Source organism: Alexandromys fortis, unplaced genomic scaffold (genome assembly GCF_014885135.2).
Source record: "Alexandromys fortis isolate MF-2015 unplaced genomic scaffold, M_Fortis_MF-2015_v1.1 scaffold_269, whole genome shotgun sequence".
Lineage (NCBI taxonomy): Eukaryota > Metazoa > Chordata > Mammalia > Rodentia > Cricetidae > Alexandromys > Alexandromys fortis.
The window spans coordinates 80166-106556 of record NW_026068138.1 but is presented as its reverse complement, the minus strand read 5'-3'; the positions used below and the strand labels follow the sequence as shown (position 1 = coordinate 106556).

Below are 26391 nucleotides of genomic sequence, written 5' to 3'. Positions count from 1 at the left end.
GGGAAATGGGAGGCGGCGGTGGGGAAGAGACAGAAATCTTTAATAAATAAATAAATAAATAAATAAATAAAGTGTTCGCGAGGGAGCCCAAGATTCAAGCTGCGTTTTAATGATCAAAGGTGACAAACAGCCAGGTGTGATGGGCCAGGTGTGATGGTGCTCGTGTCTGTAACTCCAGCACTGCAACTGCAGAGATGTGAGTTCATTTGTGTGAGCCTCGGCTCCCCTTGTAAAGCGACCTTATGTAAGCACCCCTTCCACTGGACTTCTGTTAGTTAAATTAAAGGTGTCTAAGCCAAGTGCTTGGGAAGTCCAGACAAGAGAAGCAAGAGCTGGGGTCAACCTGGGTCTCATACCAGCATAGTAACTCACACCTTTAATCTCAGCACTAAGGAGACCAGACTGGCTTTGAACTCATAGACCTTCCTGCCTTGTTCTACGTGGCTGGTGTTGACGGCCTCTTGGGGAGTGGAGACCTCTCCTGGCAAGGTTTTTCAGTATGCTCCTAAGAGCCCTAGTGCTAATAAGTTGCAAAATTTACCTTAATGTGTGCTTAGGGTTCACTTGGTGTGTGTCTAACTCTTCAAGCTCATTGCATCAATGGGAATTTTCTAGAAAGTTTGAAATACCCACATGCTGTCCGCATAGTCTGACAAGAGCTTCTGCACGTGTTTGGGTGGGCTCGGGTGTTCCAGGTGTATTCCCGTCACGGGCCTCCACACACAGCATAGCTAAGGACGTAGCTTCAGAGTTGACAGAGAATGGTGTCCGGGTCTTATTCTTTCTTTCCCTAAGTGATATGTTTCTGAAACCTCCTGGTTTGATGAGATTTTTATGGCAGCACACCCATAGCTGTCTTCTCTGCCTCCATTTCAGTTTTGGTTGATGGTATTTCTGCCTTGTAACACTGGTGCTAACCAGGGTCTGGCACCTGTGAGCATGTCTTGTACCACTGAGCTGTGCCCCCAGATCGCCGATTTTAATTTTGAAAATCTAATCAACCTTTGAGAAAATTACAATGCAAGCCCTTGTCTGTGTGACTGTTTTGTTTGAGATTGAGGAACCCTGTATAGTCCGGGCTGGCTTGGACCTTCCTATGATGGGGCAGGCCTGATCGCCTTCCTCCATTCCTGATTGTTAGGATCAAAGGCATCCTCCGTCACACTTGGCCATCTTTTACAGTTACCGGTTAATATGCTTGTTATCCTTTTCTGTGAATAATGGATTATTTTAAAATTTTACGGATCTTTATTACACTCTGTGTAATGTGTGAATTCTGTGTTTGTGTGTGCGTAGCCTAGGCATGACCGTAGAAGTGAGTGGACGACATGAGGAACTGAATTCTCTCCTACCTTGTAAATCCCAAGGGTCAAACTTAGGTCTTTAGGCGTGACGACAACCACTTTTGCCTGCCGAGCCATTTTACCAACCCTTGTTTCATCTTTCTCTTCAAGCAATGAGAGTTGTAGGCACGGGGCACTTCTTCCCTGAGTAGACCAGTCTGCATCTCCCAGAACAGTGATGCTCTGGTAAGCAATTGCAATGCCTTCCACGCGCTGAAGGAGGTACCATCAATTCAGGTACTCACAGTGCAGCTTAAATATATATAAACCTTCTTTTCTGAGGATCCAGTCAAGGATTGTCTGGGTCAATCCTGATGTCTTGTGTCTTGAATTGTCTCTATCACTACGAAGAACTTTTCCAGCTAGAGATGATGCAAGGTATTTCAAGTGTCTTTGTCATTTCTCTTCTAGAATCTTCTATAACTCGGTTTGTCTATGGTGAGGCTTATATTATCAATCTGAGGAAAAAATATAGCTCGTCCTACACTGTGTGTCTGGTGGGGTCACATTCTGCGGCATGTGATAATAGATTGTCCCAAATTGGTATTGCAAACTCAGTCACTTAGAGTATCTTCCAGGTCTTGTGACAAGGACTTGTGAGAGTCCATGGGGTTCTGTGAGATCATATGGAGCGTGCGTGTCTTCAGATGCATGTATATATGAGTGTATAAGGAAGCCAGAGGACAATCAAACGCTGTTCCTCTGTAGCCATTGCCTCACCAGACCGGGTGGCCAGTGAGCACCGCCTCTCTCCACCACCCAGCGAGCCCGACCACATCCCACATTCTTCTGTGGGCGCCGGGGATCAAACTCAGGTCTTTGTGCTTCTGAGGCTGAACTCGGCCTCCCATGGATGACATTTTCTTTACAGCGTCTCCCCCACAGACAGCGCATCCACTGGTGGCCTCCGGGCTTCCTGTTGCTGTCTTGGTGGAGGGCGGCTTGGGGAGAGAGGAAGCATGACAGAAACGTGTCGGGTCAGATCTTTGTGGAACTGTCACCGTGGCTTCTTTACACATTTGCAAGAAATGAATGATGGGCGTGTTCTGTGTCTTCTAGGTGGTGGTTATCTGTCTATAAGAACAAAGGGAGCCAGTATGCTTCTGTCTCTCCATACCAAAGCCTCCAAGGCAAATATTTGTCTGGAACCAGTAGCCCGAAACAATTGCTGAAGGGCTGTGTGGGGTTATTAAGGTGCCTGGTGTTTGCCCCTGTGACACACGTGGGCTGAAGAGGAAGGGTTCCTTTGGCCTGGTTATGGGTTGGCTTTCACGCCGCAGCTGACAGCACAGAGCGGGAGTCGGCTTCCGCAGTCCGCTAGATAAAAGTCTGCAGAACAGCAGCGAAAAATCAGCAGCTCACACCATTGGCTCCAGGAGACAGATTGAAACTTGGTAAATAACAGGCTTCAAGGAAGCTTAGGAGAAAAAAATCGTTCTGCTTGCCTACGAAAACTGAAGTGAATCTTGTTTAATCTTTGCCTACAAAACAAAGAATCAGCACGTTGGTTTTGGACTAGTGGGGAAGAACCGTCACCCCGAGGAGGATAAATGTTGACACTCTAAACCCCCTGACAGAAGTGAGGAGGGAAGATGGTATTTCATAATCTCAGATGTTATTTATTTATAACATTTATTTATTATTATTAAATGTTTCCACAAAGCTGTCTTTGGAAGGTAGCTTTGTGTAGCACCAGTTTTTTTTTATCTATCTATCTATCTATCTATCTATCTATCTATCTATCTATCTATCTATCTGAGACAGGGTCTCCCTGTGTAGCCTAGGCTGACTTGAAACTCATACAAATGTGACCGCTGCCACCTCCTGAGTCCCGGGATTAAAGACATGCACCACCATGTTTTGTTTTAAAGATTTGCTTGTTTTTATTTTATGTATGAGTGCGTGCATGTATCCTAGAGGAGCATATTGGATCCCCTAGGAACTGGAGTTACAGACAGTTGTGAACAGCCCAAAGTGGGTACTGGGAACTGACTTAGTTATGGCTTCTATTGCTGTGAAGAGACACCATGAGCTTAGCAACTCTTACAAAGGAAAACATTTTTGCTGGCTTGCTGGTCGTCTCTTCAGCTAGCGTTCTTTACAGTAAATGCCATCCAGTCGGAGTGGGTCTTCCTGGACCTCAACAATCAAGACAATTCCCCACAGACATGCCCACAGGCCAACCTGATCTGAAAATTTCCTCATTGGGACTCTTTTTCCTGAGTTCAGCAGTTAAGAGCACTGGCTGCGCTTCCTGAGGACCCGGGTTCAATTCCCAGCACCCACATGGCAGTTCACACCTGTCTGTAACTCCAGCTTCAGCTGTTCTGACACCCTCACATAGATATACATGCAGTCAAAACACCAATGCACATAAAATTAAAAATAATAAATTAATTTTTAAAAAAATGACTCTACGCAGGTGATTGTAGGTTGCGTCAAGTTGATATTCAGAACCAAGAGGCAGAGGCCACTTTCTTCCCAGGTTATTTCCCTGCCGCTCTAGGGCGGAGCCCCGTGGCTGTGCAGCCTCCCAGCTGTGGACACTACTTCCTCCCGGGAGCTCCGCCCGACTCTGGAGCATCCTTTCTGTCAGAGTTGGCAAGCCTTCCCTGGCTGGTGCCAGGCTGACCTCTGAACAAAACTGGAAAAGTACTCGGGACACACGGACACTGTTTTCATGGTATCATAGCGTTAACAAATTGTAGGTGGGACAGGGATTGCAGCTGTAGTGACGTGTGCCTGCAGGCCCTGCCATCGGGAAGCTGAGGCAAGAGGGTAAAGGGTTTCAAGAGCAGCCTGGGCTATAAAGACCCTGTCTGACAGAAAAAGACAAACAACAAAGGGAGTTCAAGGGGACGTAGGAGTTGGTCAAGGAGGTTCCCATAGTTAGAATTACTTTTCTTTTGCTGTTTGTGGTTGTTTTGAAAGAGGGTCTCGTGTAGCCCAGGCTGCGCTGAAATTTAGGTCCCATCCTCCTGCCTCCACCTCCTGAGCACTGAGATTTCAGGCTTCTACTCCCATTCCTTGTGCTGGGGAATTGACCCCAGGGCTTCACGTGTGCCAGCAAGCACTCTGCCAACTGGCCTCCTAACCTGTTTACTTTTTCTTAAATTTATTTAATTTTATATGTATAACTGTTTTGCTTATGTGTGTGCAAGTCTTCTGGAAGAGTAGCCAGTGCTCTTAACCACTAAGCCATCTCTCTAGCCCACCCTCTCAATCTGGCCTTGAATCCATTTTGCAGCCCAGACAGGCTCCAGACTTGTGTTTCTCCTGTTTTGCACCTCTGGAGTGACTTGGATTGCAGGCTGGCGCTACCAGACCCAGCTAGGCCTGTTTACTCTCATAGCAATCAAGATTAGGACAAAGAAATGTAACAGCTGGGCTTATCTAGGAATAAGAATAAGCTGAGGAGCGAACAGAGGTGGCTCAGCCGTTGAATGGGCTGTTGCAGAGTCAGGAAAATGGCTGAGCCTGTGCCTCAGACTATACTGCCAGCTGTCAGGCCTGCATCAGAGGCTCCTCAGGCCCCCTACTGACCAGCCCACTGGCCACACAATGGCTTTTGTGGGACTAGGGGTGTAGACCAGTTGGTAGGATACTTGCTTAGCATGCCCAGAGTCCTGGACTCAGTTACCCAGATGTGGTGGGACACCCCTGTAATCCCAGCACTTGGAAGATAGTGGAAGAGAATAAGAACTCAAGGTCATGTTTGGCAAGATAGTAAACAGAAGACCAGCCTGAAATATGTCTTACGAGCGCATGCATGCATAAACACACACACACACACGTCAAATCTCTCGCTTTTTAATGTTTTTAATGAATGAGCTCTATTTTAAAAAAAACTCAACTTACCCTGCTGTAACCTGATAACCTCTGGGAAACTGCAGAAGAAACCGACTAGGCTCTAACCTCATTCACCCTTTCTGTGAGGCCACGTTGCTTGGTCATCCACTGACCTCACAAATTCCACCGCCTCGGTCTTTCCTAAATGCCCTGTGTCTGAAGGCGCCCCAACCTTGGCAGCTTTCCCAGGAAGGTGGTCAGAGGCGCACCAGAATTAGAACTCCAGGGCCACTCACTCTATGTCAAGCACTAGACTACCGGAATAGGAACTTTTCTCAGCAGCCTGAAGCAAGAGGATCGCTGAGAGTCTGAGGCTATGTAGTCAGACTGTCTAAAATAAATAGATAAGAGCAGTAATATGTGGTGGTGCAGAATCCAAAATAAATCCTTCCTCCCTTTCTTTTTAATTTTGTGTGTGTGTGTGTGTGTGCTCCATGACACATTTGTGGGTGTTAGAACAGCCTCAGGTGCCAGGCCTATGTTTCAGAAGACTCTGGTCTTGGGCCCCCAACTTTTTTACACGGGTTCTGGGGGTTCGAACTCAGTTCATCAGACTTGCATGACGGGGACTTTAGCAAAGGAACAATCTCCTGAAACTTTAAGTTGCTTCTTGTCAGGTAATTAATTGGTCACAGCAACCAGGAACATAAAATACCGTCATGATGATCTGCTGGTCATGTCTGTGTAAACTGATCCCAAGGGGAACCTGGATCCAGCCAAGAGGGCTTAGCCCTGCATGGTGGCACTTTGCATTGCTGCTTAGCGTAGCTGGAGACAGGAACCCGGTCACCAACAGGGAACCAGGAGAGGCAGACGCTGGCCTAGCAGGAATGCTGCAGAGCAGTTAGAAGGAGGTGAGGGGAGTTTCGGACATCCTTAGGAAAGGTCTCCACATTGGGCCGGTGAGATGGCTCCGTAAGGAAAGCTGCTTGCCACTCAGCCAGACAACCTCCTGCCCCTCAACCCCTTTCCTCGTTCCCCCAGGCCCTCAGAGGAAGTCACTATGCTTTCCCGCTTGAACCTTGAACTTGAAATGTTGCCACTTCCTCCCTTACTTTGCTCTGCTCTCTCTAGCGCCAAGTCTGTTCTTAACTGAAAGTCAAGTGACTTCGTCCTGTGAATTTGTAGCTAACGATTGTATCTCTAGCTTCCCAGGTCCATGTTATATTTGAAAGGCTAATGAGGTTTTTTTAAAAAAGGCGATGAAACAGATCATTTTGCCAGCTCGTGCTACTGTGAAGGGGCTGACAGCTGTCGCAAGAGCTCTTGGTTGGTTGTCAGCGGATGGCGGGATACTTAGCATAAAAAGCACTGGGGGGTTATAACCAGTCAAAATTAACCTTGAAAACCAAGTCCTTGTGGGGTTCATCGGGAAGTGAGCACCAGAGGTCCCTCTACCCTCTGAGACTGGAGACCAGCACTGGGGTGGAGCCAGGTGGATCCTGGAAGCTTGCTGGTCCACCAGCCAAGCTCAAAAGGTGGGCTTCAGATTCAGTGAGAGACCCTCTCTCCAAGGAATAAATCGGAGATTGGTCGAGGGAGACACCAGAGTCCTCCTGGCCACTGCGCTGTGTGTACACCCAGTGAATCAAATATTAATGCATGCCACGACACGGCTAAACCTTGGTGACAAAGATCCAAACACAAACGGTCACACGTTGCGTGGTTCCGCTTACATGGAATGATGTGATTACATTGTACTGTTCAGCGGTCACGTGTTGTTCGAGATCACTGAAAAGCTGGCCCCGCCACCCTGTTGCAGACTCCGGCGCCTTTGTCTTAAAAGTGTTCTCTGAGGTCTGGAGGCGACCTTCCCCCAAATCTGCAAGAGGGAGAGAAGAAGAGCAAAACAGTCGGAGAGTACAAACATCATGTCCTTGAGAACAGGTGGGAAGGAAGAAAGGAAGGCATTTCCAACAGACTGTTTATCCCGTGATATAAAAGTATCTGGTTCTGTGATATAAAGTAGAAGCTGGGAAGCTCAGCTACAGCGAGAAGCCCAACTGGGAGCTCCAGCTGATGCCTCACCTCCCCCATGAGTCTCTAATGGATACTGTGAGCACCTAATTTAATGATGCCGTCTCTCTACTGCCGTCTGTCCTCCCTCTCTCTCTATGCCGTCTGTCCTTCATCTCTCTCTGCTGCTGGTTGTTCTTTTACTTGGATCTTAACCCGAAGGGACAATGCTCTGCCCAGGCTTCTTCTTTAAAAATAATAATAATAATAATAAAAATAATAATAATAATAATTTATTTTTATTTTATGTGCATTGGTGTTTTGCCTGCATGGTGTATGTCTGTGTGAGGGTGTCAGATCTTAGACTTACAGACAGTTGTGAGCTGCCATGTGGGTGCTAGGAATTGAACCAGAGTCCTCTGGAAGGACGGTCAGTGCTCTTAGAGCTGAGCCATCTCCAGCCCCTGCCCAGGCTTCAAACAGGAACTTCAATTGGTTGTTTAGCCCGGAAACTTTTTTTTGGTTTCTCTGTGTTGGCCAGGCTGACCTCAAATTCACAAAGATTCGCTTGCCTCTGCTTCCCAAGTGCTGGGATTAAAGGCCTACACCACCATGCCTGGCAGAAAAACCTTTTTAAAAAGAGTTTTAAAATTTTTTTACCTTAAAAAAAATTTTTTACCTTTATGAGTGTTTTGCCTGCATGTATATCTTGCACCATGTACGCAGTGTACCTGGAGGTCAGAAGACAGCATCAGATCCCTCAGAACTAGAATACAGATGGTTGTTAGCTACCAGGTAGGCACTGAGACTCAAGCCTAGGTCCTCTGTAACAGCAGCGAGCTCTCCACAGCTGAGCCATCTCGCTAGCCCCCAGGAGAACTTTTAGGTAGGATTTGATTTATAGATGATGCCTCAAAATTCAGTCATATCTTCATTGGCATGTCCTTTTATTTTTATTCCCGGTGGCCTCACATGAACGTTGTCTCTCCCATTCCCCCCCCCCCCCCCCCCCCCCCCCGGGTCCCTCTCCAGTCCTAAGAGAAGTCAGGGTGCTCTGCACTGTGGAAAGTCCAAGGCCCTCCCTCCTCTATCCAGGTCTAGGAAGGTGTGCATCCAAAAAGAGTAGGCTCCCAACCTCCTTCCCCCCCCCCCCCCCCCCCCCCCCATGGCCTGGCTGGGACTATTGCTGACCCTGTGATCTGCTTCCAGTCCCTCATCTGGGGTGACAGCTGTTGTGTGGTGGATAGTGGCTGCCCCGCCCCACCCCTTGTTTGACTTGTACTGTAAAGCAGCTGTGTGCTTGGCCCAGTGCCAAGGGCTCTGCTTCCCTGGCGTTTTCCCACGTGGGTGATGGCTTCACTCTTCACAGACGGTACTGGTCTCAGCTAACGACACCCTTTTATTGACATGACTCAACAAGGAGGGTTTAAAAATAACCCCCGAGTCGTGGTTATTTCATGCCGCTGGAACAGCTGGACTAGCATAGTTCCCAGGGAAACAGGAGGCACTGCTCAAACAACCTCAGGACCTGGAAGGGGGTCACTCGCCAGCTTGTGCTGAATAGAGAAAACTCTAGGAAGACTAGGAGAGGCAGGAAGGCACAGTCACAGAGAGTGAATGCACGGAGGCGTGCGCGCGCGTGTGTGTGTGTGTGCGCGCATCTGTGTGTGTATGTGTGTGTACACACACATGCGTGCATGTGCGTATGTGGTGTCTGTACATGTGTTGGGAATGGATTCCAACTCCTTAGAGCCTTGTGTATGGGAAGGAGGAGAGCCCAGAGGCATGTTCTCTAAGAAGCAATGTTCCCTGTAGCAGGACTGCCAGCGCTCGAGTAATGACACAGAGACTTCTTGTTAATTAATTATGAAAGTTTGACCTTAGCTTAGGCTTGTCCCCAACTGATTCTTATAACTTAAATTAACCCATTTCTATTCATCTATGTTCTGCCATAAGGTTTGTGGCCTCTCCTCAGTACCACACGTCTGACTTCATCTGAGTCTTGCTGGCCAATCTCCCGCCTCAGACTCTTTCCCAGAGTTCCTTTCTCTTCCCCAGAAGTTCCGCCTATCCTCTCCTGGCTAGCTATTGGCCATGCAGATCTTTATGAAGTCAATCAGACGGGACCTCAGGCAGGTGAGGTCAAACAGAGACACATCTTTACACAGTGTGATCAAATACCCCGCAACAGCTTCCTCCCTGGTGGAGAGTCCCCCTCACGTGATGTCCCCAAATCCCATTTGATATGAAGGAAACCTGGCATGCTGCCTGTTTGGGGAAATTTTGCTACACCCAATCCTTTGCACGTGGGCTAATTTCAAGTCTCAGTGGCAGAGAAGAGCTCATGCCACTGACTCTCCTGTTTGCTGTGGATCTTGTCTGAGAAAGAACATACTGATTTCAGTGTTGCTGTAGGTTGGCTTGTGTTTCCCTTTGCCTGTTTGCCGAAGGCTTGGTCCCACAGTGGTGCTGGTGAGACTCTGTAGAAGTGGGTGGGGCCTGCTGCTACATCCTTAGGCAACTGAAGGTTTAAATTCTTTTTCTTTTCTTTTTTTTTTAACACTTGTTTGTTTATTGGGTGTGTCTGCACGTGTGTGTGTGTGTGTGTGTGTGTGTGTGTGTGTGTGTGTGTGTGTGGACACACATGGAGGTCAGGGGACAGGAATCGGATTCCTCCTTCCACCCCGAGAACTCGGGTCCCAATTCCAGAACCCACAGGGTAGGAGAGAACTGGTTCCCATAAGCTGTAGTCTGATCTCCACAAACACGCGTGCACATGCGCACACACACACGTGCACACGAAATAAATAAGCAGATGTCTTAAAAGTTAAGAAAGGACGGAGATACCAAGGGAGACCAGGGAAGAAATCTTTTAACTAATTTCACTTTTGCTAACTCTAGGCCTCAATTCCCCACCTCTGGCCATAAAAATGTTACTGTCCTTGCCACTCAGGGAAGGTATCTCCCCTAGACAGGGTTTCTGTACCCCATTTTCAGGACGAAAAGGCAGAGGTAAGGTGGCCTTTCTTGTGTCTGCTACTGTTCAAGAGCCCTTTAGACTCAGAATAATCTATGAGCCAGAAAGGCATGTTGGGGGTTGCAGAGCCTGCCTGCTTCTGTGAAGTGTGCACATATTTAGCTCAGTTAGCTGCAGTGTCTTCCCTCAGCCCTTGTGGGGACGCTGATGTGCGACTGTCCTGGTGGGCCATTACAGACCTGTTTAAATGGTGGAACAGACCAAAGCGTACCTTGAGGATGTCAGAGCTAAAGGAAAGAAATACAAAATTCTAAATGGTGCATGCATTGTTATTGGCTGGCTTTGAAATCCCCTACGATCCTCTGTTCTTCAGACAAAACCCACCTCACTTGTTCCTAGAATAGAGGAGAGGATTTTTAAAAAACCACTTAACGGAAGGCAAATGTCCCCGCAGATATCTGTATTAACAAGGCTGTTTCTGCACCTGGTTTCCAGCGCTTTTCATCTGAAATATCACAGACCTCCTAGAGATCTCATCGTCTCACTAGTCTGAGGAGGCCAGAAGCTGCCCGTGTTAAAACGGTTTTTTGAAGTTTATTTTTTACATCCCTATGAACTGTCGTCCCCCCTATAGTATTTCTGGTTTGACTTTTTTCTTTTCTAGGCAGGGCGCACTATGTACGGGTTTGATTTTCACTATAGAGGTACCTCGTCATTTCTCCACGTCAGCACTTAACTTCCTCCTCAGCTCATCACCGAATCTGTGAGTCAGGCTGTTCCACTGCCCGCTGTCACACGCTGTGCCCCAGAGATAACTCCTTGTCACTGAGGAGTCGTTGGCTGACTGAAATGCCCGGTTGACCGTTTGAGGCCCACTGTCTTTGTTAGAGTTACTCTTGCTGGGACCATGACCAAAAGCAGCTCAGGGAGGAAAGGGGTTTTGCTTCTTTTCTTTTCTTTCTTTCTTTCTTTCTTTCTTTCTTTCTTTCTTTCTTTCTTTCTTTCTTCCTTCCTTCCTTCCTTCCTTCCTTCCTTCCTTCCTTCCTGTTTTTTTTGTTTGTTTGTTTTGTTTTGGCTTACATATCTTGAATCATGGTCCACTGAGGGACGCCAGGGCAGGAACTCAAACCAGGCAGGGACCTGGAGGCAGGAGCTTATGTGGAGGCCATGGAGGAGTGCTGCTTACTGGCTTGCTCCTCGTGGCTTACTCAGCCGGCTTTCTTCTCAGCTGGGGTGCTCTCCTCTGAGATGGCTCCAGTTTGTGTCGAGTTGACATAAAACAAACCGGCTCACCCACGAAGCAGGTGGATGTGGAAGCTTGCCTTGTAGCCAAGGCAGTCAGTGATTTCAGTCAGCACGAGTTACCTAACGAGGCTGTGGCGTGGCCAGCTCAGAATGACTGGCTTGGAGCCCTCCCTCAGGAGGGCAGGCAAGTGCAGCCAGGAACGTTGTGAAAGCCAAGCTAACAGGGCCCATCCTCTGGCCTCTGAGACCATGCCGTATGGAAACACATCCTTCCTGGGACCACCTCTGATCTCCTAAGTGGATGCTCTTCCCCAGATAAACAATTCCAAGGGGTGGTTTCTGTTGTTCTTATTTTATTGTCTTGTTTTTGTGGAGATTTTTTAAAAATTTTGTTTGTTTGTTGTTTTGCTTGTTTGTCTTTGAGGCAAGGTCTGACTTTATAGCCCTCGCTGGCCTGGAATTAATTGCATAGATCAGGCTAGCCTCAAACTCTGAGTTCTGTCTGCCATGGTCTCCTGAGACCTCGCCTAAAAAGGCACACACCACGATGCCCGACTTGCCAAGGAGATTTTGAAGATGTGCCCATGTGGCATGCTGCAAACACGATACATTTCCAAAAAACCACCTCTAGCCCATCTCTGCCTGCTCAGTGCATAACCTGAATCTTCCACAGTCGTCCCAAGCCCTCTCTTCCATGGCTGTATCAAACTGCCAGCCCGGCTGTTGCCAGCATCCTCAGCGTGGGTGCCTGGAATGCAGACACCCCTCACAGAATCACCCGAGGCTCCCTTGTGGGAATATCAGCCTGTCTTGCCGTGAATGCACTGCCTTGACCCTCGCAGGCTGCATGGCTACATTAGTTTTCTATTTGCCTTATTTCCCAAGCGATGCTGCACACTGTCAAGGAAAGGAGACTATTGTATTCCGTGTATGCCTCGGCCCGCTGCGAGGCTACTGGTTGTCTTGGTGTCCGCTAACCTTCCTGACCCTCATTCGGCAGCTAGAAGAATGAACCAACAGAGCTCTCCGCGGATGTGCTGAGGGTAGCCGGCACCCAGGAAAGGATGCTGAAGCTCACGTGGAGGGAAGGTCGGGAAATGATTCAACATTCCGGCAGAATTCTGTGTATTCTCTTGTGAATCTCTCCCTTCCCTCTGGTCTTGCAAGTAAGTTTTGATTCGAAGAGGTCGATAAGGAGGGAGAAAGGGTTTCCTTCAAGTGCTAAGGCTCACCAGGAGTTAGAAGCCCCCATGGTTGATGTGTTTTCAAACATATTAGAAGGACAGTATCTTCTATACATTCAGTGCAGGTCAGTCCCTAGCACGGTCTCCATGGCACATCTTGCAGAAATAGACAAAAAAAAAAAAATGTTGAAATTCCTATGTAGTCAAGAAAGACCCTGTATGTGGGAAATGTGGACCTATGGCTCCTTCCAGAAGGTTCTGGAGCAGAAAGAATCCTCAGACCTGTCCTTAGAGCCGCTCCTACGCTCATTCTTTCTTTTCCTTTATGAATCTACGTTTCTTCTGCTCACTTCCTGCCTGGCTTTCCTTGTTCTTGGACAAGACAGTGAACTTGGAAACCACTGGCCCCGGGTGACTTTGGAGATCACTGGTTGTCCAGCACTGTGTCTACTCTTGCCCCGCCCCTTCCCCAGTTAAGCTCCCCCAGAGACAAAAAAGGATGCAGGAAAAGACCTCCATCCTGCTCTCAAAGAGACCACATAATTGTGAGTGGAGCACCTCACGCATGGCTACTGGAGCAAGGGACTGAGCACAGCGTGTGGGAGCCGGTGTCTCTCCACACAGTGGCGGAGAGGCTAGTTTGCAGTATTTTACTAAGGTTTTTTTTTTCTCCTTAAAATTATGTGTATGTGTCTGTATGTAGGCATATGTGTATTAGCATGTGTCTATATGTATGAGCATATACGTGTGTGTATGTGTATGTGGTGGATATGTGTCTGTGTGTGGGGGCATACATATATGTGGATATGTGGGTATATATATGCATGTGTGTCTATGTGTGTGGGTATATGTATTGTGTATATGTGTCTGTGTGTGTAGGCATATGTGTGTCTGTGGGGGGTATATGTACACGAATATGTGTGTCTGTGTACTTGAGGTCAGAGGTACCAGATTCCCCTGGAGTTACAGGCTGTTGTGAGCCATTCAACGTGGGTGCTGGGAATTGAACCCAGGTCCTCTCTGCAAGAGCAAAACACACTCTTAACTCCTAAGCCATCTCTTCAGCCCCAAGCTCTTGAGGGTTTCTCATCCTCCTGCCTCTGCCATCTGTGTGCTATAATTACAGATGTCACCACTACATTGGTTTTGTGTGGCGTGAGGTCTCTGATGAGGGCTTCACACATTGGCCCTCCCCGTGTCCTTACAGGAGCCTGTAGGTCTCTTTTATTCCTTTAACCCTTTCCTCGCCTTCTCCTTTTACACCCTGCTTCACCAAAACAGAAGAAAACACCTGTGTCAACTAGAGCTGAGCGTCGGGTTGACGTCACAGCCCTCCATCCAGGTCTTGCATTCGGACCACCTGAGAACATCAGGAAACACAGAGCCTTCACTCAGTGATAGAGCCATCACCACAGGGGCCTCTGCCCTGGCAGATTCATTGCCTTTCTGGCTTGCCTGATGTTTGCCCTTGGTGACTCATGTGGACAGAGCATTCTTGACTGATTGACGGGATTGTTGTGATGGTTTGAGAGCTTATAGCTGTGTGGTTCGCTTCCATGCTGGAGAGGTTTATGTCTGCTTGACAGAGGCTCGAGTCACCTGAGAGGACGAAACCGCCATTGAGAAAATGCCTCCAGAAGATCAGGCTGTAGGCAGGCCTGAAGAGCTTTTTTTAAAATTAGTGATTGGTGGGGGGAATGCCCATCCTACGGTAGGTGATGCTACCCCTAGGCTGGTGGTCCTGGGTTCTATGAGAAAGCAGACTGAGCAAGCCAGTGAGCAGCACCCCTCCCCAGCCTCTGCGTCAGGTTTCTGCCCTGTTTGAGCCCCTGTGCTGTCTTCCTCTAGTGATGAGCTACCGTGTGTGCCCAGTCAACCCTTTCCTCCCCAAGCTGCTTTTGGTGACGGTGTTTCACCGCAGTCATCACCCTAAGACAGCATCTAAGATCGGACTTCAACCCCTGGTGCAGGGAACACTCAGTGGGAGAGGGGGAAAGTATGCAGGGCTAGTCCCTGGACCTGCCTGAGGATGGGGACTGTGACCCCTTGCCCTGCCTCTTCCCAGCACTGCTGAGCGCCAGGTCTAGATGGAGCCTGCATGTCTGTTCGAGCTGGCCCTGGAGCTCGCTGTCTGGGACCACACACTTGGAGAGCCTGGCTAATTGCAGCCCACTAGCCAAGTCCAGCCTGCCTTGTTTGTAAACAAAGTCCCCGTGAAACTTGGCCACGCCCCCTCCTCCAGTGCATTCTACACTGCTCTGGCCTGGCTAAAGCCACACTACAGTGGCAAAATGAATGTCTGGGACAGAGACTGAATGGGACTCAAAGCCTGAGACGTTCACCATGCTGCCATGGCGAAAAAAAGTGTGCCAACTTCGGCCGTGGTGCTTCATTCTCCTGAGCACTGCGGTTCTAATTACGGGCACGGGACCTCCACTTTTACTGCCAAGGACTCCAAGAGCCCTCACTGCAGACTGCACAAAGCATTTGGTCGTGCTTGCCGGAGGGAATAAACGTGAGACCACTAATCGCTGCCATTCCGTGGACATAGTTTTCTGCTGTGTCACTACTCACCCGAGACCGGGCAAAGACAACAGACCACATGCAGATCTGCTGTCGTGAGACCGCTGATTCCACTGGGGTTACTTTCAGGGGTTCAGATGACTCAAAGGCAACCGTGTCTGTGGGTGACATTTTAACACCCACCCTGTCTGCAGGTTCCCATTGCACTGCCGACCGGAAAGGAATAACAGGGTCCTGTGACCTGGCCTCCATGTAGGTCGATCTTAAAATGTGAGATTAACCTGAGTCCCAAGCTCCTAACAGCACCCTGGCTGGAAGCTTCATTCTACCCCGATCACCCGATCACCCTAAGGACTCCACAGTGGTGGTGCTGAGGAAGGGCTGGAGGGTGTGAGGGGGACACACCTTCAGGACGTCCTTCAGAATAGAAACAAGAGCCACGCGGTTTGAAATCTGCCTCATCGGGCACCTTGTATACTTTCCACCTAGGCACTGGGCCCAAGTCCTATACCTCTAGCCCACCATTTCCAAGATCGGGAAAGGAAAAGGCAGCTGTCTGTCAGGGACCACCCCGAGGCCCGAGGTCCTTGGGTGCATTTTCTGGTGGGTGTGTTGCAAGGTTCTGCAGCAGCTCATGAAGATACCTCAGCCAAATCTCTACACGAACATCACATGGAGGCCAAGGACACGGGGATTAAATCGGCCTTCCAGGTCTTCACATTGATTCATCCTTATCTCCTGCAGGATGTGGCGAAATCTGGTACTAACAATGAGAGTAAAGCCCCTTCCTCAAGCCACAGTCTGCAGAGCCAACACTCATCAGCAGTGTTTTGGTGCCCCCTAGTGGATAAATGAAGATGGTCGCCATGCTTGCTGGACAGACTTGCCAGGCAGTAGACGGAGGGCCCCCGGAAGAGTGAGTCCCTGGCTCTGAAGCAAAAACTTTAGCAGATGTAGAGCGCCGGCAGGCTGGAGTTGATGTGGTTCCGGGGGGAGGTGCCCTTTTCTCTTACAGTCTCTAGCGCTATGTATTAATTACCTGATTTGAAAAAAAAAGTAGGAAACAAAACCGTGTGTACATGTGTGTGCATGTGTGCATGCACGCTCACATATTTCCTGGTGCATAGCATGTGGGGTGTCGAGCAGGGCCTGGCAGACTTGTGTGAAGGCGACCATTTTAGGCATCATGCAGGAGACCATGGCCTCCTTCCTATTAGGCACGAAATCACAGCCAATAGAAAAGGGAAAACCCAGCTGTCTTCCTTGGCTGCATAGAACGGGTCATGTGAGCTGGGGCCATGGCTCGATGAGTAAAGTACTTGCCACGCAAGCATGAGGACCCGAGTTCAATCCCCGGCACCCACCTGAAAAGCCTGGTGCAGTGGTGCAGGCTTCCAGTCCTTGTGCTGAGAGGGCAGAGGCGCCCAGCAGAAAGGACAACCCCCAGGTCCCTGTGAGAGACCCTGCCTCAACAAAAGGTGGATGGCGCCTGAGAAACAACACCTGGGATTGACCTGCCCACCCCATCACACACATCATCATCATCATCACCACCTTCATCGAGCCATACAGGCCATGAACTGCGCGTAGCCATGACCAGTGTTTGTCAGCTGTGTTGAAACAGGATAATGTGTTCTAACACACGACACAGTAAATTCCTCTGGTTCAGTGACACTGTGCCTCTCTCTCTCACATTTGTGACTGAACGAGACCAGTACCGTGCCTGGCTACGAGCAGGTGCTCGGGGAGCAACGTGTTGCTAAACCCAGAATGGCTAAACCTCTGTAACATAGCAACTTCATCCCAGAATTTCCCAGGATGCACTGAGTGACAAAAGGCGTGCTCTCCAAATTGGCCATTTAGACCATCAGAGCGGACAGGGACTCGCTGCCACCTGTGATTTCTTTCCTAATTTGTCTCTGTCTAAAATGAGCCAGGCTGTGATGTGGGAGGCCAATAGGCCAAACTGCTTTGTTTAGCACAAAGAAGGACACCAGAGAAGAGAAAAGAGCCTGGCCTGCGTGACACGGCCCTATAGCCAAAGCCCTGTGAACTCCAGGGCTGCCTCCTGGGATGTGGTCTATACGCTGACTGCCATATGGCTCGGGAATTGTAGTTGTTACAATTCTATGACAGAGAATCTGAGACATAGTATAAGGAAGGGATTTGATTTAAAGGGTTTATTTTTAATTATGTAAACGAGGGTGTGCACATGAGTGTGTGCATTTGTGGGTGTATGTTCATGTGTGTGGGTGTATGTTCAACATGTACGGGTTGTAACGGGCACCGTGACTAACGGCCTTCCTTTCTGTTCCGCTCTTTTCTTCCGCCTCTCTCTGCATCACCGCTGCCTCTTCGCAGGTCTTCGGACTGCTAGTATGGACGCTTATCGCGGGCACTGAGTATTTCCGCGTCCCTGCTTTTGGCTGGGTCATGTTTGTGGCTGTCTTTTACTGGGTCCTCACTGTCTTCTTCCTCATCGTCTACATCACCATGACCTACACCAGGATTCCCCAGGTGCCCTGGACCACAGTGGTAAGTCTCCCTCAGGGACCGCACCAACTCGGGGCTGTGAGGTGGGACCGCGAGTGTCTTTGTGGATTCAGGGTCACCTCTGCTCACACAGGACAGGCCATGCTGGAGAAGCCAGGGGCAGCAAATGATCCCTCATTTCCTGATGGCCTGAGCCTAGGAGAACAGTGCGTGCATGGCCTCTGACATCCTCAGACAAAAGGAATCAAGGAAAACTGGGTTCTGTCACTATAAACAGGGTCACCTACAAAACAGGGGTGTCAGGACACCACTGTCTCCAGATCTTCCTTCCTTCAAACTCTAATCACAGCTCTCTGTGCATGACTAACAAAAAAGGGAGGGCTGTAAAACATGTGGAGCTTGGGAGGAACTGGAGTGTGGGGAGCCTTGCTTTCTATAACCAATAGCAAGGAAAACACACACACACACAAGTAGTAGTGTGGTAGTTGACTCTGGAGTTCAGCACAGTGGTAGAGCACCGGCCTGGCATGTCCAAGGTCCACGTGTTTAAACCCCAGCACCACAGAAACATAAACTAACTAAATTGGTGTCTTTCTATTTGGAAGCAAGAATAGTTAAAGGGTTTGGATTTTTGTCCTGGCTCCAGGCAGCGTGCCGTGCCGTGTACAGGATAACAGTGGTGATCACACACTCTTCAGGCCAAAGGGAGTGCCTTGTAGCATGGGAAGTCTTGACAGGGAATTGGAAGGGGCCATTATCAGTGGGAAGAGTCCTTGCCTGCATGCGCAAAGCCCTGGGTTCAATCCTCAGCACCACCTAAATAGGCGTGGTGTGTCACACCTCTAGTCTCGGCATCTGGGAGGCGGATGCAGGAGGACCAGAAGTTCATTTTCATTGCATGTGGAATTTGAGGCTCACCTGCTGTACATGAGACCCTGTCACAGACAAATAGATGTGGGGGTACATGCCTAAATAATCCTAGCAGCTCCAGCACTTGGGAAACGAGGCAAGGAGATCTTAAGTTTGAATCCAAGCTGGCCAAATAGTGAGTGTAAGATTACCTTGGTCTATGTATAGAAAGACCCTGTTTCATTTAAAATAATAATATATTTCTTTTAAAGTGGTACCACATGTATGCATATATAAAATAGAACTCTAACAATATGTTGGTTTACTTTGTTTCCAAATAATACGCACACATACACACACACACTTCTGACTTGATGACTTGAAAGCCAGCCTCCTTGGGAGTTGTGACCTGAGGTTACACTGGCAGACTTTCACACACCGCTGTCATTGTTCAAAGTAAGCCTGCGCCTCTTCTTTCTGAGCTGCCTTCAGAGTCCAAGTAAACCCAAGCAGACACAAGGCTCCTTTTGCTTTACAGAACGGATTAACTGTTTTCCCACATCCCAAAGTGAAGATTCTTCACTGGCATTTTCAAGCACTTGTATCTCATTCTGAAAGTGATCCCGTGAAAGGTGCTTATCACCATCCAGGACCAGACAGGTGGCCCTGGGAGTCAGTGTCCCCTTTCCCCATGGACACCGGGCGGGACAAAGTCATTTAGGTGTTGGATTCAGAAGTAGCTGGTACTGTGGTGTAACAGTAGCCATGACAACAGAGCGGGAGAGCACAGTAGAGTGAGGTGGGGCTGGGTGTGGAGCTCAGTGGGTGGAGCGTTTGCCTAGGGTACGTGAAGCCCTGGGTTCAATCCCCAGCACCACATAAACTGAGCGTGGTGCATGCCTGTGACCCCAGTCCTCAGGGGGTGTAGGCTGGAGGCTTCTCAGATAGAAATAATGAGTCGGAGACCAGCCTGGGATACAGGAACCTTAATCTCAAGATGACAATTAGTAAATATATAAAAAGGAAAGAAGAGATTGTCTCTTCCAGCGGCTGAGGTAGGTTTGTGCTTGCTGGCAATTGCTGGTGTCAATGCTATAGGAGACAAAGTTGCTTCCCAACTGCTTTCTTAAATACGTGCAGGTTTGGGGAATGCCTGCAGGTGAGCCGGGTCAGCCAGCTCTGTCCCTCTGGCTCAGCACCACGCTGGGGACTGCCTCTTCTCCCTCGCTTACCATTTTCTTCTCTAGTCTAAAGGTTTCTGTCCAACTAGACATTTCCCAGTCACCTGCCATCAGGGGAGCCTGAATGTAGCCACTGCAACAGAAGAGGACATGTTATGTCCAGCCTCTGGGCCATGCCTTTGAGATGGGTGTGTTCTTGGAGTTGATCTGTGTTTCTGGGCTGGAAGGAGACAGCCAGACTGCTCTGACTGCTTGGCTTGTTCCATGAAAGAACAAACTCTCAAGTTTCTCGTTTTGGGTCACATGTCCCAAAGAGACCTATCCATCGTCTCTTTTTCCCACTGTCTGTAGAACCCAGTGTTCCTACTGATACCCGAAGGCCTTGTCTTAGGTGACCTTTTTGCACCTAAGCACCTTTTTGCCTTCAAAATTGGAAAGGAAGTAGAGAATCAGTTCACATCTATGATCCCCACGTCCAGGAGGCTGAGGCGGAAGGGTGACCTCCAATTCTAGGGTAGCCTGGGCTACAGAGAGAGACTCCAATACCAAACCCCAAGGCTGACCAGATGACTCAGACAAGGACTAGTGAGGTCCTTGTCTCCAAGACCAATGTCCTGAGTGTGATCCCTGGGGCCCACAGGGTAGAATGGGTGAACCAGTTCTCAGACGTTGTCCTCTGACCTTACACACCCATGGTCTGATACGAGCACATGCACAAAATAAATAAGTGTGAATTAAAAAAAAATTAACCCTAGGAAGTACTGTGCATAACTGAGTATAATCAAAACTTAAATCTGGGGGCTGCAGAGATGGTTCAGTGGTTAAAAGCGTTTGCGGCTCTTTGCAGAGGACCTAGGTTCGATTCCCAGCACCCACACAGCTCAGAACCGTCTCTAACTCCAGGTCTAGGGGATCTGACACCCTCTTCTGGCCTCCATAGGAACTGTACATACACAATGCACATATATTTGCAAGCAAACACTCATACACATTAAATAAATAAATATTTTTTTTTTAGAAAAGCAAGCTGGGGGGTAGCGCATACCTTTAATTTGAGTACTCTGGAGGCAGAGGCATGCAGATCTCTGAGTTCAAGACCAGCCTGGACTACAGAGTTCCAGGACAGCCAGGGCTACACAGAAGCCCTAGCGGGGGCATGGAGAGAAGGAAGGAGCTTAAGTCATGGGCTAAGATGGTTCAGTTGACAAAGGGCTTGCCATATAAGCCTGAGGATCTGAGTTCAGATCTCCTGAACTCATGTACAGAGCTGCAGTGGGCGTCGAGATGGCTCAGCAGGTGAAAGGTGTTTGCCACCAAACCTGCCACCTGGGTTTAACCTCTGGGTTACACATGGTGGGATAAAGAGACCCATCGGAGAGAAAGTCTGACTCTGTCACTTGGTCTGTGATTAGAGTCCTCCTTGTTGATTTAGTACCTCAGCTATAAGAAACATTTTTGTTTTTGAGACAGGGTTTCTTTGTGTATTTTTTAAAATATATGCTTATTTTATTTGTGTGTGTGCAGGAGCTCAGGGAGACCAGAGGAGGCATCGAGTCCTCTGGAACTGGAGTTACAGGTGGTTGTGAGCTGTCAGGTGGATGCTGGGAACCAAACCCTAGTTCTCCCTGCGTGCTCTTAACCGCTGAGCCGTCTCCAGCCCCTGACATGGGACTTCTCAAACACTCCGTCTGGTAGTGTGGGTCACTTTGGAGGGCGTGACCTGCCTGGCTGGACCTCGAATTCTCCCCCAGCATGAGAAGGCGGCTCAGTCAGTTCTTACAAGCCCTTGTCTGAAGTTGGTGTCTAGTTCTGGCCTGCAGGAGCCCGCCCGGACACTGATCGCTCTTTCTCTCTCCTGTGATGGGATAGATGTCCTTGGCAGTTTAGCATCTTAAACTGAGGACCCCGGGTACACGGGCTGGAGGCTAAACAAAGAGCGCCAGGCCAGCCAAGCTTTTATCTGTGTGTGCCTTTATCCCAGAGAAGACAGACTGCTTTCAGAGCAAGCAGGATGGAATTTCAGGAGGGAACCCGGCCTCCCTCCTCTCCCCTCCACAAAGAGCAGCTGACCACCTTTGTAAAGTTCCACGCTCTCTGGAGCTCACTCCCACGGCACAGGGATGTTTGAGACCAGCAGGAGCTTGGAGGGTCTGGTGTGTCTGAGCTACACCTGGCCCAGCAGACGAGCAGGGCCGTCTGATGCTTTGAGCTCCCACCCCCACCCCCATTCTCCTGGAGCCATCTGAGGAGCTAGTTTTCTTGGTTTTGTTGGTTGGTTTTGGTTTTGAGACCAGGCAAGTCTCTGTCTCCAAGAGTGACCTTGACCCTCCATCTCCCTGCCCTCAGCTCCAGAGTGCACCATGACACCCAGGTTACCCAGGACTAGAGATGGAGGCCATGGCTGCACACATTCTACCAACTGAGCTACATCCTGGTTGGGACACCGTCTCTTTACTTAACATTACTCTGTCCAAACTGGATGCAGTTTAGTTAACCATTGCAGAGATTTGATTTTTAAAAAAATAATTTTTTAGGTTTTTTGTTGTTGTTGTTTTGTTTGTTTGTTTTTGTGTTTTTGTTTTTTTTTTTTTGTTTTTTTTTTTTTTTTTTTTTTTTTTTTTTTTTTTTTTTTTTTTTTTTTTTTTTTTTTTTTTTTTTTTTTTTTTTGGAGACAGGGTTTCTCTGTGTAGCCCCGGTGTCCTGGAACTCACTCTGTAGACCAGGCTGGCCTCGAACTCACAGAGATCCACTTACCTCTGCCCCCTGAGTGCTGGGATTAAAGGCGTTCACCAACACACCTGGCCTCAAGGTGGGAGGGAAGTCTGTCATTTGACAAGTGCTGAATGTGTGTCCCTGGACACACAACCCACCATCACAAGGATCCATCCAGAGAAACAGGACTTGTTTCCTCTAATCTTTCTCTCTAGGCTTAAATGGCTAAAGGCAATTTATTAAGCCAGCATATACTAATTTTTTTTCTGAACGAATAAGATACATAAGATAGTGTTGATTTTTGCTTGCAGCTTTTAAAATTGACCTATTTTTGTCCATGTGAACGATCAGTAGCTCACGTGAGGACCATGTCACCTCCACAGATGCCATACACCTACTTCTTCCAAGTGTTCAAGTTCCCAGACTTGTTCAGGGCAAAAAGTGGGTGTCGGCTCTTGACTACCCTCCTAGCAGCACTGGCCTTGTTGGAAAGAACCCCGGAGTGAGGCTGCACAACAAGAGGAGATTTTACAGATGAAGTGTCTACCCGGCCTGGGGTGTGCATGACATTGGACACTCGTCATCTTTGTCCCTGATCCTCTAGCTCACTTTCCTTAAAGGGCTGACTCAGACTGACTCGTTGAAGCCTGCCCATTGTCCAATAAATCACAAGAAAATTCCTGTGGTTACTCATAAACTTGGATCTGCAAACACGATGGGCTAAGAAGGTACTGAGGAAGGCAGTAGAGACTCAGTTTGGATAGAGGGCATACCGGCTTTCTTATATACCTGGAAGGCTTTGTCAATGGCGTTGACACACAGACCGATGTTCTCGGGTGAAAGCCCAGGTTAGACACTGTGGATGTCGTATGGACTGAGCTGGAGTGCAGGGTCTCTCTCTCTCTCTCTCTCTCTCTCTCTCTCTCTCTCTGGTGCCCAGTATCCTGTCCTGGGTGCCGCAGAACAGCTCCAGCATGCTCCCCAGTTTTTCTTTGTGAATTATTTTGAACTTTCTCATAGCTGATGTGACTGAGATTATCCCATTGCAGGTGACTCTCAGGCAGCCAGGACTCTGGTTCTATCCCTAGCGAAGCTATAGTCTCCATGGGCACGTCACCCCGGGCCAGGGCCAGCGTGCACAGAAGGCTGAGATAGAAACTGGTCGCAGCTCACCTCAGGGTGCTGGCATCTGTGTCTGGAAAATTCTGTGTACCTTTTCTTCCAGCCTTTAATCTCAATACTCGGGAGGCAGAGGCAGGCGGATCTCTATGAGTTCGAGGCCAGCCTGGTCTACAAGAGCTAGTTCCAGGACAGGGTCCAAAGCTATAGAGAGACCCTCTTGAAAAGCCAAAAAAAAAAAAAATTACATTTACAATTTTGCCCACTTGACTTTTCAAATCTCCATTATTAAAAAGGAAAGAAAAGATGGGGAGGTTTGAGAGATGGCTCAGTGTGGGAGAGCACTGGCTGCTCTTCCAGAGGACCCAGGTTCACCCACACGGCAGCGCACAACTGTCTGTAACTCCAGTTCCAGGGGCTCCGACATCCTCACACAGGCATACATGCAGGCAAAACACCAGTGTACATAAAATAAAAATAAATTATTTAAAAAAATAAAGAGAACCAACTGAGGCCTCTTCCAGAAAAAGAAAAATAGGTAAGCCAAAGTGACCACAGCCAGCTCCCAGTGGGCTCTGATGTTAATCGCTCCCCTCCCCCACTCCCTCTCATTTTAAGAAGTATCTGTGAGCTGCTGTGTGTGTGTGTGTGTGTGGTGGTGGTGGTGCATACCTGGTGTCACAGCACTCAGGAGAAAAGGGTAGAAAGATCAGAAGTTCAAGGCCAGCCATGCTACATGCCTATCCCCTAAATATGCATAAAACATACATACATATATACAACTGCTTGGGCTAACTTCCCTCCCAGGCCTAGGAGCGTGGGAGAAAGTCTCTGCCCAAGGACATGTGCTCCACGACGACAGCTGAGGTGAGGGATGGGGTGGGGCAGTTGGCATTGCATGGCCCCTCCGGCTGCCCACCTCCCTCCACCAGGGTCTCCACACTGAGGTTCTCAGGAGTGGGGAACCAGGAACCAAAGAGTGCTGGTTAAAGGAACAGTCTGAAGTTTGGGCACCCTGGACTGGAGCGGCAGTGACATGCTCTCCTCAGCTGCCTCCTTTTGGCCTCCCCTAGCTAACAGTCTGCCTCTCTTCGCAGGGCCTGTGCTTTAACGGCAGTGCCTTCCTCTTGTACCTCTCGGCCGCCATAGTGGACGCATCTTCCGTCTCCCCAGAGAAGGAGGGTCACAACTTCAACAGCTGGGCGGCCTCCTCGGTGAGTCCTCCCGAAAACTCTCCCTCCAGGCCTGTTTGGGAAGAGGGCGGAGGTCAAAGTCAGCTGCAGAAAAAAAGGGCCACACGCAATAGTGACAGAACACAGCAGTTGACTGGCTGATAGCCAACAAGACGGGGCTTGGGTTAACACACAGCAAGAAGGAGCCAGAGTGTGGCGTAGCTGCCCTTCTAAGAAGGCTCCGAGTTTCCCCATGTGGTTGCTGGGAATTGAACTCGGGACATTTGGAAGAACAGGCAGTGCTCTTAACCACTGAGCCATCTCTCCAGCCCCAAGCGGTCCCCTTGGTCCCTCCTAACTCTAAACAGAGATTAGCAAATTGAGACTTGAGATTCGTAGACACTCTGGCTGGATGTATATTGTGGGGGGCTGCCTCACCTCACTTCTTCAAGGAGATGGCAGATGCTGGAGGCTGAGCCCTGTCTAAGGGTACCTGTCTAGATTAGACATACATAGCTCCCTCATCACCCCTAAAGAAAAGGGTTATTGATGCAATAAAGTAGATTTAGAGAAGGAAGCCTAGGGTCTGGGGCAGTTTGAGCACCTGACACAGTGCAGGGGAAGCCATCACTCTCTAATCCGGAAGTGTCCACCATGCCTTTCTCACTTCCTGTCCGCCATGCTTTGTTCACTTCCTGTCCGCCATACTTCGCTCACTTCCTGTCCGCCATGCTTCGCTCACTTCCTGTCCGCCATGCTTTGTTCACTTCCTGTCCGCCATGCTTTGTTCACTTCCTGTCCCCCATACTTCATTCACTTCCCCGTCTACCATGCTTCCGTCCCCACAGTTCTTCGCCTTCCTGGTCACCCTCTGCTACGCTGGAAACACATACTTCAGTTTCATAGCCTGGAGATCCAGGACCGCACAGTGACTTCCTCTTCGGAAAATGGAGAAGAAAACGCACCAGGATGCATCTGGCTGTGAAAGCAGTTGTAGCTATAATGTATATTGCCCCCAGAACTGTATTTAACTAATGTTTTTATATTTTAGTTAAATTACCTCCTAGTGGCTTGTTACATTTAAGCTCGATACTTACTTGCAGAGTGTCATGACTTCTGATGAACTCTGAGGTCTCTTGACTTCCTCATAGTCTTTATTTTCTTACATAATATATAAATAAATGACTAAATGTTAAGATGTCAAGTTTGTAAAACTCACTTTTAATTATATCTTTGTTTAGTGTGTGTATTTGTGTATGGGTGTGGTGTACAAGTGTGTCACATGTTCAGGTCCCAGGACAACTTGGAGGAGTGACTTCTCTCCTTCCACCCTTCAGGTCCCAGGATAAAATTTAGGGCTTTGAGCCTGGCAAGAGGAGCCTTTCTTTGCCCCACTGATCCATCTCACTGACAAATTTTTCTTTTTAAAGATTTATTTTTGTTTATTTGGTTTTTTGAGACAGGGTTTCTCTGTGTAGCTTTGGAGCCTGTCCTGGAATTTGCTCCAGGCTGGCCTCAAACTCAGAGATTCACCTGCTTCTGCCTCCCCGGTACTGGGTTTAAAGGCGTGAACCACTAACACCTGGATTATTTTTATTTTTAATTATGTGTGTGTGTATTTGTGTTTGTATAGTATAAGGACATCAAACCCCCTGTAGCTGGTGTTTAGGCAGTTGTGAATTTGGATCCCCGGCTAGAGCAATGTGTGGCTCTTACCTGCTCTCCAAAGCCAGTGTTGAAGATAACAGATTAAATTGTGCAACACCCCAGCTGAAGTTGAATACGACT

General features: G+C 48.7%; 1 protein-coding gene across 1 annotated transcript in view; it reads left to right on the top strand.

Annotated features, from left to right (window-relative positions):
* Positions 1-25833, top strand: part of Cmtm8 (CKLF like MARVEL transmembrane domain containing 8) — a 52914-nt gene extending 27081 nt beyond the window's left edge. Inside the window, exons 2-4 of the mRNA XM_050126555.1 lie at positions 17439-17612; positions 24529-24645; positions 25452-25833. Of these exons, the coding sequence (XP_049982512.1) occupies positions 17439-17612; positions 24529-24645; positions 25452-25535 (375 nt within the window). The 3' untranslated portion in view covers positions 25536-25833. The remainder of the gene's footprint in view (positions 1-17438; positions 17613-24528; positions 24646-25451) is intronic.
* Positions 25834-26391: the final 558 nt, after the last annotated feature.